Source organism: Chaetodon auriga, chromosome 21, assembly GCF_051107435.1.
Source record: "Chaetodon auriga isolate fChaAug3 chromosome 21, fChaAug3.hap1, whole genome shotgun sequence".
NCBI lineage: Eukaryota > Metazoa > Chordata > Actinopteri > Chaetodontiformes > Chaetodontidae > Chaetodon > Chaetodon auriga.
The window spans coordinates 15549264-15569143 of record NC_135094.1 but is presented as its reverse complement, the minus strand read 5'-3'; the positions used below and the strand labels follow the sequence as shown (position 1 = coordinate 15569143).

At 43.4% G+C, this 19880-nt stretch overlaps 1 protein-coding gene across 1 annotated transcript in view; it reads right to left on the bottom strand.

Moving 5' to 3' along the window:
• adarb2 (adenosine deaminase RNA specific B2 (inactive)) overlaps positions 1-19880 on the bottom strand; it is a 166106-nt gene that overhangs the window by 28587 nt on the left and 117639 nt on the right. Inside the window, exon 4 of the mRNA XM_076721448.1 lies at positions 3134-3248. Coding sequence (XP_076577563.1) covers positions 3134-3248 — 115 coding nt within the window. The remainder of the gene's footprint in view (positions 1-3133; positions 3249-19880) is intronic.

Genomic DNA, 19880 nt, shown 5'->3' with positions numbered 1-19880 from the left:
TTACAGTGATCCATTACTGCACCAGGCAACTGCAATCAACACACACTGCAAAGTTATTATCTTTATTCTCTATGGTTAGAAAGCTGGGAAAAATGTTTCCTAATAAGCCCCCCATTATCTCTGAGCACCATAAAGTAGACATTAAAACATTTTCTTCTCCAGCAGAACGAGCTCTCAAGGTCAACTTTTAGTAAACTCATTTATATGCCATTTAGGTTGAGCTCCATAAATCCTATCTTTCATGTGTTCTTTCATTTCAAGATGTTGGGCAATTGCACTGAATGTCATTCATCGCATGTTGTTTCAAACACAGAAAAAGCAGCAGTTACAAAGAAAAAAAAAAAACAGGCCGACTTGCAGAGAGTGGAGAATGTACCCTTTTGAATCTTTATTAGCTTTAACAGGCAACCGCTCTGAACATGTAAGGGTGCCTTTGTGAAATGCTGCTGAAGCTGTCAAATCTCTCTCTGTTGCAACACACCCTGGGCACATCTCTGGTAATTTTTTTGCCTTTTAGTGAGCTGTTTTGTTGCCGGATGTGATTATTGAACGTTAAAATTTGCGGCAGCCGGAAAACCAGATAAAGAGTAGAGAAAAATCCCTATTTGAAAATGGATATGCAGACTAAGAACCATAGCTTAACCGTCATTTGTAATCAACTTGTTTGAAACCCTTTGCTCTCATCTCTTTCTTTGACTCCCTGTGGTATTTTTCCCCACTCGGAGTCTCATCACCCTGCTGAATAAAAAAAAGCGTCAGAAGAAGCTTCTCTCATCCCATCCAACAAACAAGTTAAAAAAGAAAAAGAAGGGGGGGGGGTCTTCTGAGCATTTTCCATGTGGACGTTCCTGATTTTTCATGTCTCTGAGCACATCTGAACACTGTTTACCATCTCCAGGCACCCAATGCTATCTCCGATAGATTCAAATGAGATTTTCCACACCATTTGACAGTGTGTACCGGTGGTTTACTTTAGCGGCCGTCTCGCTACTCTCAGCCTGGTGGCGAGGCTAATCTCACTCAGGTTGCAGCTCAACTGTCTCGGTGGGACTTCGGCAAGGGCGGGGGGTTCGCTGTCCGTCTACAGTTCAAAGACGGACCCTGATTAATATTCCTGAGGCAAAAGCAGAGGCATGAGACACACGGAGAGTCAGAGAGAGAGAGCGAGGGGGTGGCGGGAGGAGAAACAGAACAGGACTCCCTCGCGTTCCTGTCACGTTTGGAGTCTGACTGTACGGACTCTGGCCGCCACACCGCTGCTGCTGCCGCCTCGCTGCGAATGCTTGGCAGCCCTACGTCTGGATCTCTGAAGATAACGTGTGCTATTAATAAACAAACAGAAGCAATTACTGGGAGGCAGAGGAAAAGAGAGAGATTGGATTAGGTCAGGATGAGCAGCGGTCTCACTGAAGTCTAAACTGATGAGCTGCAGCACTCCAAAGACAGCAGAGATACCAATCCCTCCTCACTGACCCCTGCACCCCCAAAGCCTGCAGCCACACAGGGAGATAACACTCCTCTGTGTGTGTGCGTGCATGGATTTGTGTACATGTGTGCCTGCGTGTGTTTGTGTGTCGGCACTCCACATGTGCAGACATTTGTGTGTGTATTGTCCTTTTTGTATTATATCCCACAGACAGTTTTGGAACATTATTTCCACTGTCTCTCGATCTAATATTGCTGTTTAACCTGTTGACACACCCCCTGAGATAACTTCCTGTATTGACATATTTATTTTAACCCAAACCGTGATCTTCACCTAAACCTAACCAAGTAGTTTTTGGGCCTAAACCTAACCAAGCTGCAGCCATTTGGAGGGTGTGTCCTGTAGTTCTGTGGACCTGCAGACTGTCTGACTTGAAATTAATTTGTGACAGTATTAACAATGAAGCCACTGCTGAAGTGGCGTAAACCGCAGTTCCTCAAATGGCCACTTGAGGCTTGCTCCAAAAGTGAGTCAACCCCCATGGGTGTCCATTTTAAAGCAGAATATGTTTACAGCCTGGTCTCTATGGCTAATTTCCCTGTTCACGCCAACTGTTCGGGTGAATTTTTTATAGAAGTCACTTGTTTAAATTACATTAAGGTACATTAAAGTTATGCATAATTACGGGCATGGCCGTTTGAGTGACAGCTAACTGCTAGGTTTCAACAACCAGGCTTCATTCAGCCTGCCTCAGTTCCACCCACGCTCCACCTCAAGCACTGCCAAGGTGGAGACAGCTGGAGCCACTGTCACTGAGCTTCATAATGGCGCTTCAGCAACCGATGGGTGACATCATAGACACTATGTCCATGTTTTGTACAGTCTATGCAGGTAACACCAGCGACTAACACAGCTAACAACAACTAATGTTAAGCTGGCTAACACCAACAGCTAACAACAAAAACAAAAAAACAACAACAATTAATAACACACTTCTCACACACTCTTCATAAATAGCAGGTTAAAAAAAACACAAGAGCTCATTTTGTACAGATTTCACGTGAGATCATCCTGGGGTTTATGCCTGCATCAGTGCGCTCATTATGATAGATGTGCAGCGTGTGGATCTGTGTGTGTTTGTGCGTGTATGTGTGGGAGGCCCCGATGTAATATGCAACAAACAAAACACATGTCTGGTAATAAGTCATTGTTTCATGCTGCAGGAGAAAGGCAGTGTGAGCTTCCTCCTCCTCAGTGTTCCCTCAGTGTGTCACTCAGTTGGGTTTCAGATTAAGTTTTAAGATGATCTAGTTAAGATTTCCACTGTGGCATCTGGAACTCCTGTCAAAGCTGCCTGAGCGCAGCGAGTCCAGCATGCAGCGGGGATGACTGACACTCACTACCATGTCTCATTCTCCTCAGAGACTCTGAATAGTCAATAATTCATCAGGAAGGTATACTCTCCTGCACGAATGCAAGGTACAGGACGGAGTGGAAACTCTCTCTCTCTCTCTCTCTCTCTCTCTCTCTCTCTCTCTCTCTCTTTCTTCCCACCCAGTTTATCATTTTCTCTCAAGAATTTCTTTCCCTTCCCATTTCTTGTCCTTCCTCTCACTCTCTTTCTTTACCTCCCTCCCTCACTCTCTCTATATTGCACCACTTCAATAATTCAAAGTGATATATAAAAGTCAATGAAATTTGCCATACCTCGGGTCATTACGATGCCTGCCAGGGATTTGTGTCGAGCGTGCGCAGGATTGCAGCCGCCCACCAGCGACCGGTACTTCTCCCTCACCAAGTGGAATATTGAATCGGCAAAGTCCTGAAAAACACAATCGCTCCCTTAATTTCTACTGGACACAATCTACAGAGACTGACTTCACAGGTTTCATTTCACTGTATAATATTATCACTTCCCTAATCTGTTCAGGTAATACAGTGAGTTTTTGGGGAGCTTGGCTCAATTGTCAACTTACCTGTTTTGCTATGAGTACATACAGAAATCCCCCCAAATATTCTCTGTGCATGGTTATAGTGACTCTACCATACAACATGCTGAGCTACAGTAGCATGACCAACAGAATATGGTTTTATGTTTATCATGACACTTTGTTTTTGCTCATATGACCAAGATTACTCTAGGAACCATTTGGGGTGAGAAACGTGTGTTCTCCTCTATTGTGGAGTGCTTACAGTCTGCACACAGTCCGCCATTGGGAAACACTTTTTACTTGCACATGTACAGGGCAAGTACACCCCTGATATTCATCCAGCGCACAACTGCCAGTATCCCACTATCACTCAACACAGCGTATACTAAAGGGTCTATGGGGACAGAAACAGTGGATTTAGTGTTGACACTCTCATCATGGAAAGGTTAAGTTGACAAAAGGGGCTTAAACTGTAATTTATGTATACTGCATGTTTCTTTTCAGGTGTGATGTTTGAAGGATGAGTATTCAGGAGGGTCTAAAGAAAGATTCTATTGAGTTGCATTATGTGAAATGTAGAAACCAGCATATTTTGGAGCATGACCCATGCTGGAGACTAAAAGTGAGGATGACTCGACCACTGATGCTTACATTCTGACCATTCTTTCTTTATTCTGTCTCTTGTGAGTCTTAACTTTGTTAAAGTGCAATAGTAAATCTCTGCAGAAGTCATAAAAAAACACACAAACAAAACAGGAAGTTGAATAAGGTTTTGCTCTGTGGTCATAGGTGAAAATCCTCAAAACCTTCAACCCAAGAGGGCGGGGAACATGCACTTCAGTCTGTGTACCAAGAAAAACCAGAAAGGAAAAAGGAAGAAACCTCGAGAAGAGCAACAGAGGAACGATCCCTCATGTAACACATGTCCTACTGCCGGTACAGAGTACACCGAAATAACAATGGTTACACCATGATTAGATTGTACAATGAAGAAACTGTGTAACTTTGCACACACAAAGCTTCAGCTCCTTTGTGCTGAACAGTACAGTGTTCCAGTGTTGTGCTGTAAAAAACAACCTCTCTTTGCGCTGTGAGGCAACCCAGAAGATTTACCACCAATTTGACCAGGTCTTTCACAATAGACAATGCAGACAGCTAAGGATTTACTGACGATAACACTAAGTATGAGCAGACCTCTGTCCTTCCCATCTCACTTACCAACACTTCTCACCGGATATCTACTAAATCTACGCTGCTGAACAGATGTTGCAAAGACATATGGATCATATCCACGCCTCTCTGAACCTTTAATGCTCATTACTCTAGTGGTAATTAAGTGCTTGGTTTCTGAGCGGCCTTCATGCCAACTGTAGAGCATAAATGGATCACCGGGAGATGGCAACAGAGTGGCAGCAGAGTGGGCCTTTTGGACAGATTGAGCCCCCAGTAGCTAAAAGGACATCAACAGATGTCATGCTGACGGACGCATAGAGTGAGAGAGGAGGAGAGAGATTAAGGGTGAAAAAAGGCAGCGAGAGGGAGAGAGTGACTGAATTAGTGAGCATATTGCACATTATAGCCCTCATCAGGGCTGTGAAATATTCTCACAGTTGGAACTGGCGGTCGAGGTGCTCACAGCTTGTGGTGCTGTGGGTGGTGTGTGTTCATGTGTGTGTGTGCGCACATGCACATATTGCTGCTCTCACACTGGTGTCAGCCTAAAACAGAGGAGCAACAGGGAGGTGTTGTGAGAAGTCAACAGTGAATACTTTTAGCACTTTGTTTCAAGAGTTGCAATGATGCTTTATCAAGCTCTGTAACAGTGACATGACAGGTCACCTCTGAGATGAATGCCGCTCTCTTTAACTGGCAAGAAGGACAAGAGGAAGAGATCGTTTTCCTCTAAACTTTTCATCTCATGCTGTTTACTTTATGCTTGAATAATCAAGGCTGTCTCTGAGCATGCTTGTTGAGCTCTAGCTCAGTGCAGCCCTTGTTGCAGTGGGATAAAATAAACAGAAAAATCGAGTGGACGGATAGATTTTCCACACACATTCAGTGCAGAAGTCAATTTATTTCACAAAGACATTCCCCTTTTGCAAGAGTGACTGCTGACATCATGCACTCAATTCAGTGCTCAAGGACTGTTAGTTATGTATATGTAGAACTGCATCTATAACTGGTTACCATATCTTCAAAAATCTCCTGATATTATCATGGAAGGTGTGTGTCAAGCTCTTCAAAGGTAATATTCTTAAAACCTTATATACCAGTGTTACACTGAGGAAGAATTTTTTTTTATCCAAAATTTTACGAAGAGCCTTCCTACATTCAAACAATATTTCAATAATCGGCAACAGCGCTGATAATCAATTGATCATTTCAGCTGTTTATCAAGCTAAAATGTCTCTTTTATGTCATTTTAAATGGTTCCTCTTTGGGTTACGGACTGTTGATGGGGTAAAACAAGACATCTGAACACATCACCTCAGAAACTGCCATAGGCATTTTGCAGTATTTTCAATTTTTTGACTTTTTATAGTGTGTAGACTGGTTAAAAGATGTGCACCTGTGAAGTGAAAAACCTGTATCGCCTGATGGTCATCTTTTCAGGAGGAATTATTTCCCAGATTTCATCAACCCAAATGTTGCAGAATCTTCAGATTCTGCAGGAGCATGTGCTACAAAAATGTGGGAAAAAAAAACAAAAAACCAAAAAACCTTGTTCCTTGTACCTGAAAGTGACATCCAATTAATTCTAACAGAATCCTGCGTGGCTTGGCAGCGTCAGCTGGTGTCGGTCACAGTGTGAACCCTGAGTCAAGTCCTCCATCCCTCCTAAAGGCCTTTTCATTGATGACATTACAGAGGTGAGAAGAGGTGGCAGCTCAGAAAGGCCTGGAGAGCAAAGGTGGAATAGACCCTGGCACGCGGCCCAGCTTTGTGTCCCTTCCTCCTGTTTCCCTCTCCCCCTCTCCCTTTGTTCTCTCCCCTCTCTCCCCCTTCACCTCTCTCTGTCAATTCACATTTCCTCTTCTTCTCTTCCCATCTTTTTAAGTCCAACTCTTCAGATTGTGGTCCCGCCTTTCCTTCCTCCCCTTCTCTTCTCCCTTTAACCAGCCTGCCTCCTCCTCCTCTTCGTCGTCAGGTTTCTCTCCCTCTCTCATGCTGGTGTGTGATAGAGGGCAGTGATGTGCCAGACTACGAAGCCAACAGTGAGTCAGAGCCTATAATTTCCTCATCCTGTGAGCCAGAGTGTGCAAACAACATAATCTACATCACCTGACAAAAAAAGGAAAACAGGCTGTGAATTACAGCTGTGGTCCCCTTCTTAACAAATAAACCTCTTCCACTTTGTCTGTTTATATGAGCTAATATCTAAATACACACATCTGCCTGTTCCTGCATTTCTCACACTTTACCCCATCATTTTTCTTAACCTACACACACAGTCTCACACACACAGTCGCGCACACACTCTCTTTCCTCAGCGGGGGAGTTGACTGCCACTTTCAGTGTGGGCCTAATGTGGCAGAAAAACGGGGCCAAGGATCTCGCTCCTCAGTCAGACAGAACATCAGTGCGACCTGCCACACAGCGAGAGGAAGGCCGGCGTGTGGCTGGCTGGCTTCCTCTTGGATGAGCATCAAGGTTAACCCCGATCCGTATAGCTACATTTGGGAATTCGGTGCTCAAAATCTGTTTCAGGTAACTGATGTAAGCTCCACTCGGAAAACATCTCGGGCAGAACCAGCTCAGAGCAGAAACTGCTGTCGTGGCTGTTGTGTTCCTCACCCCACCTGGTGTCTTTTCTGCATTAGTTCTGACCAATTTACTTAGATATTCCCCTGGGCCTCCTCAGAGTGGAGAAAACAAGCAGCAGTAGTTATTTGGTGACTGATATGGCTGCAGAGGATGAGATTTACTGCAGCCATACCCCAATCAGTCTTAATGAAGAAGAGTTGTTGAAGTACAGAGCAACATCAGAACTGATGCACTGACCTTTGACTTTTCTGCATCTTAGGCAGTTATTTGATGTCAAAGAAGCTAAGTGTCAATGCTACCAGGACGGACAGCATGCTGATTTGTACTACAGTGATAATGGCTTCACCAAGACAATTCCTGAGCCAAACTTGGCCATAAACTATTTTATGAAAACACTTTAATTCAATGGGTTGTTCGCAGTCACATGATGTTAAATTCAGATGGAGGGCAGGAAGTGAAAACCACAATGGACGCGATGGAGGAAAGTTCTTACTGTGCTAGTTTAGATGAAATTACGAGAAAAATAAAAAGAGAAACTCAGATCATATGTTGGATGTGACCTTTATGTAATGAAGACGAGCGAGAAACCAAATGAAAGCATATAAAAGTATGGAAGCATACAACTTTTTTTTTAGCAGTTTGATTCATGACCTCAGTCGCAAAGTGGTCCAAGATGACTGTCAAGTGTTTGTTACTGATACGGTGAACTTGCTAGCAAACAACTGAAAAGCAAATATGAAGTGACATGAACATTCAATTGGAGTCCTGATGGTCACCTGATGACTATAAGTCCAATATTCACACTCCTTTTAGCTCTGTTTTTGGTCTCCACTAGCTTTTGAGGGAAATTTTTGGCTTTTTAGCTGCTAAATGCTCCACTGTGTTCACCACCTAGCTTAGTAGCTACCTTTAGATCCAGTGGTGCTGAACAAGTAGCATACAGTTCAGTCTGGACTCACGCAACTGACACTTCTCGCACGCTCTCATGCCACATGACCATTTTCCTCACACAATGAAAAACAAATTGATAATAATTGAATGAAAAGAGGACACTGACAAAGGACAGACAAGACAAGAGCAGTATAGCACACATACAGTACTGCAGACCATCAGGCAGAACGTGCGGACTATACACAAATCTATTATAGCCCATTGTAATCTATTCCCATGCATGCTGCTCAGAGTATCTCAGTCTGCTTCTGGCAGCAGCACAGCGTCTCTCCCTCTCCTCTCACACCGGGCTCACACAGGCACAAATGAGAGTGACTTTATTGTAACAGGGATGCTGTCCCTCTGTCCCTCTGAAGCTTTCTCATGATTCCCAATTACAGGGTCTTAGGTCAGCAGAATGCAAAATCATGAACATAATATGCATCCGGGGTTTCCTGCACGCTCTCATGCTGCCTGATCAAATCTCATCTCAAATAAGAGAAAGCCTGAATACCACTTCCTCGTGAAAAATATAATTACATATTGTAAATATGCTTTCTGCGCACACAGGACAAACATGAAGCTTTTTTATGAGCCCAGAGCACACAGTTTGTGTGGCTTTGGCTGACAGAGGCCCACACACATACCGCTCGAACATCTAAAAACACCTTTCGTGCGTGCAGAGTTTTGCTCACTGTGTTCTTCAGTTTCACACCTTTGACAAATTGAATTGCTCATAAAAAAATACAACCTTTAATACTATTAAGACAGGTAGTTCTCACCAATAATGTGACCCTGGAACCATGAAATCATCATGCGTTGGTATTTATCCCAGCTCTTTTTCATCAGACAGTACCTTTGGTTAATAGCGCCTTTGTAGTCTTATCAGTAAATATAGTGAAAGCACCTCTGACATCAGCTCCTCTCACACATGCAGCCTGTCCTTGAAATGTTCAGGCACATTTCCTGCATGTGGTCATGTGTGAATATGAGCAGGGGATGATATTCAGGGATATCTGTATTACCAGTTTCCCACCTGAGGGAAAATGCTGGCATGGCTGTGTTGACAATGAAAGCACTAACATTGCAGGGACAAGCACGTAAAGGTTTACGTACGTCTGACAGAAGACGCGTGGAGCAAGCGAACCAATCGCACGCTGACGACATATCTGGATCTGCGTCTTGTTTAAGACTGCCTCGCCAATAAAATGCACCGACTTTCCAGACAGCCCAAACTAAACAGAAAAGTCGGCAGCCCCGTCCGTCAAGCTGAGGGGAGGAGTCAGGTGAGAAATCTCTGTGGCTTCATCACCACGAGCGACTTCTTTTAAACAAATGCAGTCATGTGATTCACTGGTAAGGACATTGCAGCTGCATTAAGCATGGGTGTGCTGTCGGGTTCTGCCAGTAATAACATTTTTCAGAAACCCACAGAACAAAGTTTCAAAAAACGATAAGGATCTTGAATTCATTGCTGGCCTATTTTGCTCAACTTTCCTTCATTTTTTTTTTATCTGTCCATCCATCCATTCACCCCTCCCTCCCTGCCTCCTCTTCCTCGCGCCTCCACCTCCCCAGCTGTTTGTGCATGTAGACAGTTCGGCATCTATCTCCAAGGTAATGTGGAATGTCACCAACAATCCTCCTGCCGCCTTCCCTCTGAAGTCAATATTGTGCCAGAAACACTAAATGTCAGCGGGGAAAATTTTCTCCGCTGCTGTCTGACCTAGAAGTGTGTGCATGCTGGTAGGGGTGATGATATGAGTGTGTGTGTGTGTTGTGAGGAAGAAAAATGCTCAACTGTACATTTCTTGTTTAGCACAACGGCCCCAAAGGGAGACGATGACTGAAGATTCGTCAGTGGTTACAGTTGAAGGCCTTCCATAACGTTCTCCATATGCTTCCATGTAGTACCTCCCTTAATTTGGTGAGTGTAAAACTGAGGGAGCCACATTGATTGTGTGTGTACACGTGTGTCACTCTGTTCAGGGTAGCAGGGGGTGGATGTGCGCTTGATTTTACCCCACCCTCAGGAAAACACACATGCACGCGCGCTTCAACCCACCACCCTCACCACCTTATCGCCCGCCTGCAGAGCGGCCCAGGCAGCATAAAAACGGGGCCATGTCTTATATTTCTTTATAGAGGTATTTAACAATTCATTCTCCCGAGTTTTAATAGTGTCTGCCCTCTGCCTAGATATCTCCCCCCCAACACCACCATCAGCCCACCCTTCCCTCTCCCCATCCCTCGCCTGCCGCCAAGCATGAGGCTTTTGAAAATGGATATCTATTCATTTGGTGGAAACGTTGCCTCTGGAGGCTTTTTAGATTCTCAAAAAGCCAGACTCCTTGCGGCAAGACAGATTTCCCTCTTGTTTGTTCTCCATATGACACATAGCATCACTCTCACTCCTAAATCTTTTGCTCATTCTCTCTGTCCCCCAGATCTGAATCACAAGAGGAAAAAATGAAAAAAACAAAAAAAAAACAAAAAAAAAACCAAGATATGTCAGTGCTGGTGCTCAGATCTCCTTTCAGTGGTTCTTCTGTTGTCTCGTCTTTTATTGACAGTAAAAGATGCCGTTGTGTCATGTGATGACAACAAAGTGCAACCCAGAGAAGCTGAACTGTGTACAAATTTGGAGAGTGCTGTGAAACACTCCGGCACCTCGCCTCTAACTACATCCAACCTTTTCTTGTGTGATGGCCAGATGGCCCTGCAGCCTGTGGAACAGATTTCTCTCAGTGTGTGTGTGTGTATTTGTGTGTCAAACTTTTTGCCTGAACAGCGGGGTCTTGTCAGTCCGATCAGACAGCCAGGCTGCACCATGCGGCCGTCGTCATCATAAGAAGAGGTTTTTTTTTCCCTTTCAAACCACAAGCTTGATGTTAGCGAGCGAGAACAAAGGAAAACGAAGGAGCACAAGAGAGACAGAGCAAGTGACAGAGATTGTGCAATTGATCTGTCTCTGCCACAGCTCGCCTGACCTTCTTTCCCTGGTGCACAAGAGCAGGGGGAGATGGGACGCTACACCACAGGTTTCCGACAGCAAAGCAGAGCTCAAGCAGAGATTCATCATTAGGGCTGAAAAGGTGGAAACCAAGACGATGAGCCTGGTGCATATGGTAAGGATCAGAGTCGAGGAATGATGGCCTCACCCAAAAACCAAGGACACTACTTCCTAGTGGTGATGCTAAACATAGAAGTAGATCATTATTTCTTTCCTGTTCTCCACTTGGGGTTACTATCAATCCCTTTGGCCCAGTTTTCTGTACGGAATCAACTGCAAAGCAAAACACAAAGGCCACAGAGAGCCTGGAATATACAATGAGCTTTTAGCCGTGCTAGCAGCATGGCCCAATGGTGAAGCATGATTGATGTCCATTAAATTTTGACATGCACGGTCCCCAGAGGATGAATCTGTCTGACTTGATCCCCTGACTTTTCCTCTGACGCCACAAGCAATTCAATTTTTCCAGTGAGCTTCACTGAACTGTTCCAATCCAATTTGAAGGACTGGAAAAAAAAATTTGTTACAGACATTTACGCCCACTTCCCCTGACCTTTCATCAAGTGCCATCAACAGGCCGAAATTTGGTTTATACCAAAAAAAAAAAATAAATAAAAAAATAAAAATGAAAGACTAATGATCCCATCAGCCTTAGCTCCTACTCTGTTTAGTGCAAATTGTTAGCTAAAAACAAGCTATTCTGTAGTCAATGTGGTAAACTTTACACCAGCCACACATCAGCATGTTAATATGCTGATGGTGCGACTCCTAGTCTTGTTATTAAGATGCTTAGAGGCTCAGTCAGACGTTTTATGACAATAAATGACAGCATCACATGTTTTGTCCATGCAGAACAGAGAACATGTATAGTAATTCATGGATAACATAAAACTAAAAGGAAATTGTCTAACCCAAACTTTGGTCACAGCTAACTTCATATATCCCCGGACTGGTTACATCTGCTCAAAGCCACTAATGCTCTTAAGCCTAAATCCAAACATTAATTTGGGAAATGAAACCCAACATTCAAGCCAAAATGAACGGAAGCCACTGAATCATGACCACCAACCGCAGATGTTAAGCGCGACTGACTCTAAAACTCATTATCAATCTAAATTCTCCTCATCTGATCAAACAAGCACAGTCAGTTATGACAACATAGAAGCTATCAGGGCCTGGTCCATGTGTGGCGCCATGTTTGGTGTGGTTGTAACCTGGAAATTGTGCTTGCCAGGTTCCCAAACAACCTTCACCGGCCCCCCTCAGCATGGTTTTTTTGTGGTTCGCCCATGTTCTCTGCTTCAAAAAGAAAAAAAAAAACATCTCTACAGCGTTAATTCCACTGAGCCATCACTGATTGTGCAGCAGGTTATAAAAACAGACATTTGCCAGAGGGGCAAATGTTTATTTGTAGATGTCACACATGAGATATATTCACAGGTAATGCTGCATTAATCAGCACTTTGGCTCTCTGGTTCATCTACATCTCGTTTGTAAAGAATATAACGTTGGGCCCAATAAGCTCATATGAAAATTGATTGCTTAAATAAAAAAGGTCCTGGGTTGTCGTTATAATAAGTGAAGAGAAACTGTGTTTGCTGAGAGTAAAGATAGTAGGCTCGCAAAATGTAGACTGCTGTATGTGTAATTTATGGAGGAAGTGTATCTTTATATGCACTGCTCAGATTTGGTATTTTAATCATCAGACTCTTTCATTAGATTCTGAATAGAATAGAATAGAAGCTGCTTTCTTCAATCGGCGCCTCGGCCACTACAAACCAGCGAGAAGAGCACAGAGAAAAAAATATCTCATGTTCTAACTTTGACAGGAAAGAGCGTGTTCATGTAACATCCCATCACTCACAGCACAATAAGAAGCTGATTGCACTAATACATTTTAAGAGCCTTTAAAGAAAGCCTGGGAGATGAGGGAAAAAAGCCCTCTAGGCTTCAAGCATTTCTTTTCTTTCTTCTGCTGTTTGGTGTACAATTTATCTTAGATTTTGCGCATAAGTTACTTGAAAGTACCTCCTTAACACTTATGGGTCAAAGTTGAACTTTTAGTCAGTGATTATATATTCAAAATAATGGCTGTAATACTGATACTGTATGAAGGCGACAGAAGGGTAAAAGTTTCCCATTCATACTTGTAATTTTTAGATTGAATTATATTACGCAATAAGTACTGTAATTAACATAACTAAGAAATTAGAAATGCAATTATGTCGCATTTCCTCCAAGGGGATGTACATAAAAGCCACTACTCGCACCATCAGTTGTTCTTTTTTTAAGTAAATCCGTGTGATGATGCTCCACAGGGCCGCTCCTCGACTTCCCAAGGAACTGCCTTACTCGTTTCTGCTTTACTAGACAGTTCACAGTTTAAAGTGACTGGATAGACCATTAACATCCTGTCCCTGAATCTGCCTTTAAAATATGTACAGGGCAGGCAAAATGACAAGAGGGGGAAAAAAAAAAAAAGGTTGAGGGTGAGAACGGTTGAAGCGCGTCTAAGTCGTTTTGGTATAAATCCCCTCTGATTAACCTCCATGGTGGAGATAAAAGCAGTGATATGCCTGAAACGACTTAATAATGTCAGGCACGGTGTAAAACACACACCAGCGGCTTTTTACATTATGCACCAAAGGCCAGCAGAGGGACTCCTGCGAAAAGATAACATGACCTACCCCCGAGAGAGATGGAGAGAAGGGAGGAGAGAGAGAGGGAGAGGGGGAAAGAGGGAGAGAGGGGAGACGAACAGGCAGCCACTTAGGAGAGGGAAGGAAGCTGAATGGAGACAGAGGAAGAAATGAGAGGGTCAGCAATGAGGATTTAACAAGAGTCTATCATCTACAGTACTTTGGTGACTAAGGGAGGATGGAGGAGGAGGAGGAGGAGGAGGAGGAGGCCACTCCAAAGGCCCCTGAGGGCTGTTCACACAACTCCCATTAATCTGCACATGATTCAGCAGAGAGACAGAGAGAGAGAGTAAGACCAGCCTCGGTGGTCTGCTGTATCATTCAGGAGATATACAGAGATCATATTCTGTAGTATGAAATTCTCACATATCAGTAATAATTTTGGACTTGTCGTGATATTGAACAGCTGTCTAAGAGATTTATTAGCCACTTTGAAGAGACAAGCTCTCCAATAAGCACTTATCAACTGCAACTAATTGTCAACAGTTATGAATCCTGAAGAATTTCCTGTCTTAAGTGACTTCTGAGTTGATTACTTTCCTTAATTTAATGCTGAAACCAAGCGCATACCTGTCTATTAACACTGGAATAATGTGTTTGAACATACTGACATTTTTCAGATAACAGCTGCCAGAAATGAATATATGGAGATTTTCAAGATCTTTGATTTGCATGGTTGAACAATAAAGGGGAAAAACAAAGAGAACGTAAGCAGTGTGCATTGCAGGCGCACATTAGAAATGCGTCACGTTGTCAGGTGCCAACACATATTCAGATGCTGGTCGGGGAAATGTTCATTTCTGCTTAGAAAAACATGTCAAACAAGTTTATTACAATATAAGAACACGTCAGAGGCGCAGTATGTCATTAGACTTCCTGTTAAATAAGCCAGTTTTTGCCAACGTATAGGAGCCAACATGTTAACAGAAATGTATTGAAAAACAAAACACAAAGAAGCATCCTCGTTAAATCAGGCTCGAGTTAGAGGAGTTTAAAAATCCTAAAAGCTGCACACACTACAATATTACTGCTTCGCCAGAGAGAGCAAAAGTCCCATAAACTCCTCACAAAGACAATCTGCACCAAACAACGATAGGAACCAAGGCCCCAGACCAGATTTTTGTTAGTGCCTGACTCCACCTAACTGCTGGCTAAACCAAAAATAGGCAGAGTGTGGGTGGAGCCGAGGTGGGCTGAATGAAGCCTGGTTGTGGATCCTAGCAGCTAGCTGTCACTCAGAGTGGCCGTGTTATGATTATGCAACAACTTTAAGCCTTAATGTGGTGGTCTATGGGGATTGAGTCGTTTTTGGAGCCAACTTCAAGTGGCCATTCGAGGAACTGCAGATTTTGGCACCTCTGCTTTGACTTAATTTTTCAGGCCCAGAGGTTGCTGCTTGATCAGAGATAAATCATCCCAAAACGGCTGCAGTCTGAATCCAGCTTTAATGGACAAGCACAGATTACATCTGGGCCATAGTTAGCAGGCTCGTGTGTGTGCACCAGTCAGCGTTTTAACGGACATAACACAGGCTTCCTGTTAACTGAATCTCTTTTCAGCTCATTCATTTTGAGGAAATACATTTTCTACATGAAAAACAAACAAACAAAAAAACAAACTAAAATAAAACATTTGTTCTTCGTTGATGGATTGTTACATCTGTAGGTTTTCAAATGATAATTCAAAATGAAGCTTTCAGCTATGTGCTTGGAGAGTGTGCACAGAAGCTAAATCACCGATTATTTTCATGAAGAACCTGGTTTACAGATTTTTTTTTTTGGTTTGAAGCAACAGCATTTTCATTTGGATGTGCTTTGACCTTGCAGGCCAGATGGCACCCGTCTCCAAGTCGTATTATGGACTGGTGTGGCCCCTCCCTTTAGGCAGGGTGATGCAGGTTTCACTTCAGAGTTTATACAGTCAGTAAATACAGTACCCTGACACCACACTAGTATGGTTTTTCCAGTCATATATGTGCTATAAAATAATAATCAGAAAGACATAATATTCACTAGCTGTGGTCAGAGACAGACGTCTATCACAACAGAGGTGTGAGACATTGAGTTTTTAATAAAAGTCACATATTGGCATGATGTGTGTGCTCAAAGATTTATCAGTCCGACTCTATTTTCAATCTCTCAACGGAGAATTTCTGTCTGGAATCTGTAATATTTTACACCGGAGCAGAGCCACAGCAATAATAACAACAACTGAACGGTGTTTGTGTTTCGACATGTGGAGAGGCTGCAGCGACGGCTTTAAAACATTTGGGAGGACGGCAGGATCTAGCATCGCCTTTCATGTCTTGAAAGAGCCCAGCCATTCAAATGGCTCCTCTGAAGCACTGCGATGGTTCCCTCCAAAGGGTGGGCGATTGTGTCGGCCTCTGCCCAGACGCAGCGGCTGCACCTCCATCTCTGCTGCTCTTGAAGATACCGCTGTGGCTCTTTTGGCGGGCTCGACCCTGGCAATCAGCGAGACTTCAAACCCGAGCGCCACCCTTTGAATGGTGCCCGTGAACGTCTGTTGCCAAGCACCGCTTTCCCCTCGGCGTGGAGATTAGAGACGCAGACGAGGGGAAACACTGGCGCTTTCAGATGCTTTTCTGTCTCCTCGTCAAGCAATGCCTGTAACATAATGTACTGTCAAGGGTACAATGTGCTGCTAATACCAGCGGAAATACAACAAACTGACTGTTCATGATGACGACATGACGCCTAGTTCAAGTGCTGCCAACATTAAGTTTACCCTAATAATAATAATAATGTTTAATAGTTAAAAAAGAACAGTATCGTAAATGTCCTGGCTGACTTAGTTGTGTTAAAAAAAAAAAAAAAAGCCTTTTATGGCTTTTCAGCTGGATTTCTTGCAGTGTGGTGAGTCCATTTGCTTCTGAAGGAGTCATTTATCCAGCGGCCTTCCCTCTGCTGGTGACTAAGTGTGGACCAGACTCTGTGTCATGTCTGTGGGTGCCGCTGTGGCCAAAAGGCCCTACAGCCAGCCATATATCATCAGATATTGATATGGTTCCACCACAGCGCCATGGCTGACATTTGATTCATAGCCCTGGGTGCTCTTTTTGAATTCCTAACAGTCAACAAGGGATCATGGGGAAATGTCAATGTTGTGTTGGTTTGGGGCGCACCAGTGACATGAGGGAGGCTGCTGGAAACAATGGAGGCAGTCCGGACAGGTAGCTAACTTTGTATCCAGCTAATGGCCCTATGGTGCGTGACCGTTTGAATCGCTTCTTATTCAGAGTTCAGTCTGCTTAGCAAGTTTGATTTCAGTTAGTCTTTTTAGCATAGCTCAGTGACAAAATGTGAAAAGTTCTTTTGGCCATTGTGCATGCACCATTGAGGAGGTCCCTAACTTCAGGTTGGGAGTTTCAAGTCTGTTGTCAGTGATGTATCAAGAGGAAAGAATAACAGCTGACAGACATGAATTAAGCTTTATCCTGCAGCGTCCAGCCAATCTGTTGAGAACTGTCGAAAAGCTATTGATGGTGAATATTACTGCAAAATGCTGAGAGTACATTATCTATTCATATCCCAAAACATATTCATATTTGTTTAGATTCTGGCCCTGTGCATTGTTGTCAGGCAGCCTGAGGTTAAACGAATGCTGACCCCATAGCTTCAAATTTTACCCATCACCACGTTACAGCTGCGACTGAAAGATGTCATGCTCCTCTGTGAGGTGAGGAAGTTAACCTTTGTCGGCTTACGACAACCTTTAAAAATCCCCCCGGACAAACTGAATGCATGCATGTCGAACTCCAAGCGGAGCTTTTCTTTGAGGTTTTCTCCCAACAACGGTGATATGTTGATCCTGCAGACAGTGGCTATAAGTTTACACCTGCCCTTTGGAGAAAACAGCACTGCTCTTTTCTGCACTGATGAATGTGGCCTCTAACAAACATTCCCTGACAGAAGAGGCTTAAACAGTGCATGATCCCTCTCACCACCAACCGCTGTGCGCACACACACACACAGTTTGCGCGACATAATATAATATGCACTTCACAGCCCGCGGATGAAATGAATGCAAATAACCGCGTGAGAAAGCCTATTGAGTGCACCAGAGAAATCAGTCTGTGGCCCCTGCTCTTTTAACATTTACTAAAAATCCATCACGTGCCGTTTGCAGAGTAAGCAGAACGGCAGATAGACTGTAACAAATGCTCATGCTCTCTTTTGTCACCTTTTCTTTCCTTTCTGCCAAACCTTTCAAGTGCATACACATACTTCATAAGCTCCTGCAGGAGGCCAGCAGAGAGAGCAGGAGAGGCATGACAATAGACTGAAAGGAGAGTCAATATTAAACTGAGGAGGAGAAAAAGGCAAAGAACACTGAAGGTCTATACCTATTGTGCGTGTGTGTGCGTGCATATTGTGCTTCTAAGTCTATGCCTCCCTTTTAAAATTGCACATCACTGCTCAGTGCTGTCTGATGTGTTTCTCTAATGAATGAGTGTCAAGCTACTAAGCGCTGTTCAGGAGATTTAAGGAGATTCGACAATCTTCTTTCTCTATTCCTTTTTCATGTTTTTTGTCCTTCCTTGCAGCTCATAATGCATGCTGTTGCTATGTTGGCGAGCGAGGTGAAGAGTGGTCAGAAAAGGAAACTGAGACAAATGAGACGTTCACCTTAATACCGGGAGATCATCGTCTCTCCACCTCCCCAATCTGTGGACGCGTCTTCCTCGCCACTGGTTAGGTTAAGTTTTAATAACAGCGCTGAGGGAAAGCACAGAATGTCAGCTACGCTGGAGCACCTGCTGGTTTTTGTGAAGTAGCTGCCACATTTAAACAAGCTGTAAATGTGTTTCCATAAAGTAATTCAGAGGGGAAGATGCTCGACCTTAGCGAAGCAAGCAAAAGCTAGTCTACGACAGCACAGGCTGTGTGTGCTGTAAGTGTGCATGTGCTCATGCATAACTCCACCTAATTATTAGTGCAACCTGATTATGAGCGAGAGTGGGGGAGATTGAGAGGACTGAAATGAGGCAAAGCAGCATGCAGTGTAACAATGTTCAACACTGACATTTCACGCAGCAATTAAAAAAAACAAAACAGCAGGTAGACTAAGCCCTAACAAATAACTCTGCACGCATTTAATTATTTCAGTATTGTAAAGAAAATCGAAAATCAATCATGTATCTCCGAAATGTCAACTTTTCATGTGTAAAGACCAACAGCTGCTTTCAGCCTCGTGACAAAGCTTTCTCCAGACGATGCGCTTGGTTTCCAAATGGTTTATTTAGCTTGAAGATACAGTACAACTAGTGAGATTTTTCCTTAAGGTTTTGATTGGAAGCATTGTTTTACATCTGGGCCCGCTGTAAATGAGGACACCTCCTCAATGTAAAATAAAGGTTGATGATCTTCATGAAATCAAAGCCAGTTCCGATACAATTTAGGGTCAGCATTCTGTAATTACCTCTCTCTATAGCTTCATTGTTAGTGGTGGAGCCCACCATTTCTTCGCTGGATTCAAATTGTCCACCTACACACACAAGTTTCACAGGAACAATGCACGTGTTTAGTCAAGCGTTAGTGTTTCTAATTTCATCTCACTGATATCATCTTGTACCAGAGCTGTATTAACTTACTGCCAAAGTTAAACCAACATTGCTACTGCTGCTATGTTACATTAAAAAACAAAACAAAACAAAACAAAACAAAACAAAACACAATCTGGCTTTTATTGTGAAGTAGGAACAGGAAACACTCTGTATGTGCATGTTTTAACAGCAGGTCAGATTAAAATTTTGCAGGGAGTAATAGAATAAGAAGGGACTGGCACCGTGCACAGCATGAGATCAGACTGTGGTTGCCCCCAGAATGATGGGAAAAAGCAAATTATTGACTGAATTCTTCATCAAAATAAGATGAGTTTTTTGGCTGCACTGTGAACAGATACACCCGTTTCTGTGGTAATTCTGACACAGCAGATGCTCAGGGAGTGTTAACCATGGTAGCCACCGGTGTTGCTAGATCAACCAGCTGAAATTTTAAAGACTACAACTTAACAAGAAACAGCAGAATTTTCCACAAGGATCACTACATGGTTTTCAAATGACACAACCGTATGTGTATCCTATGTTTCATATC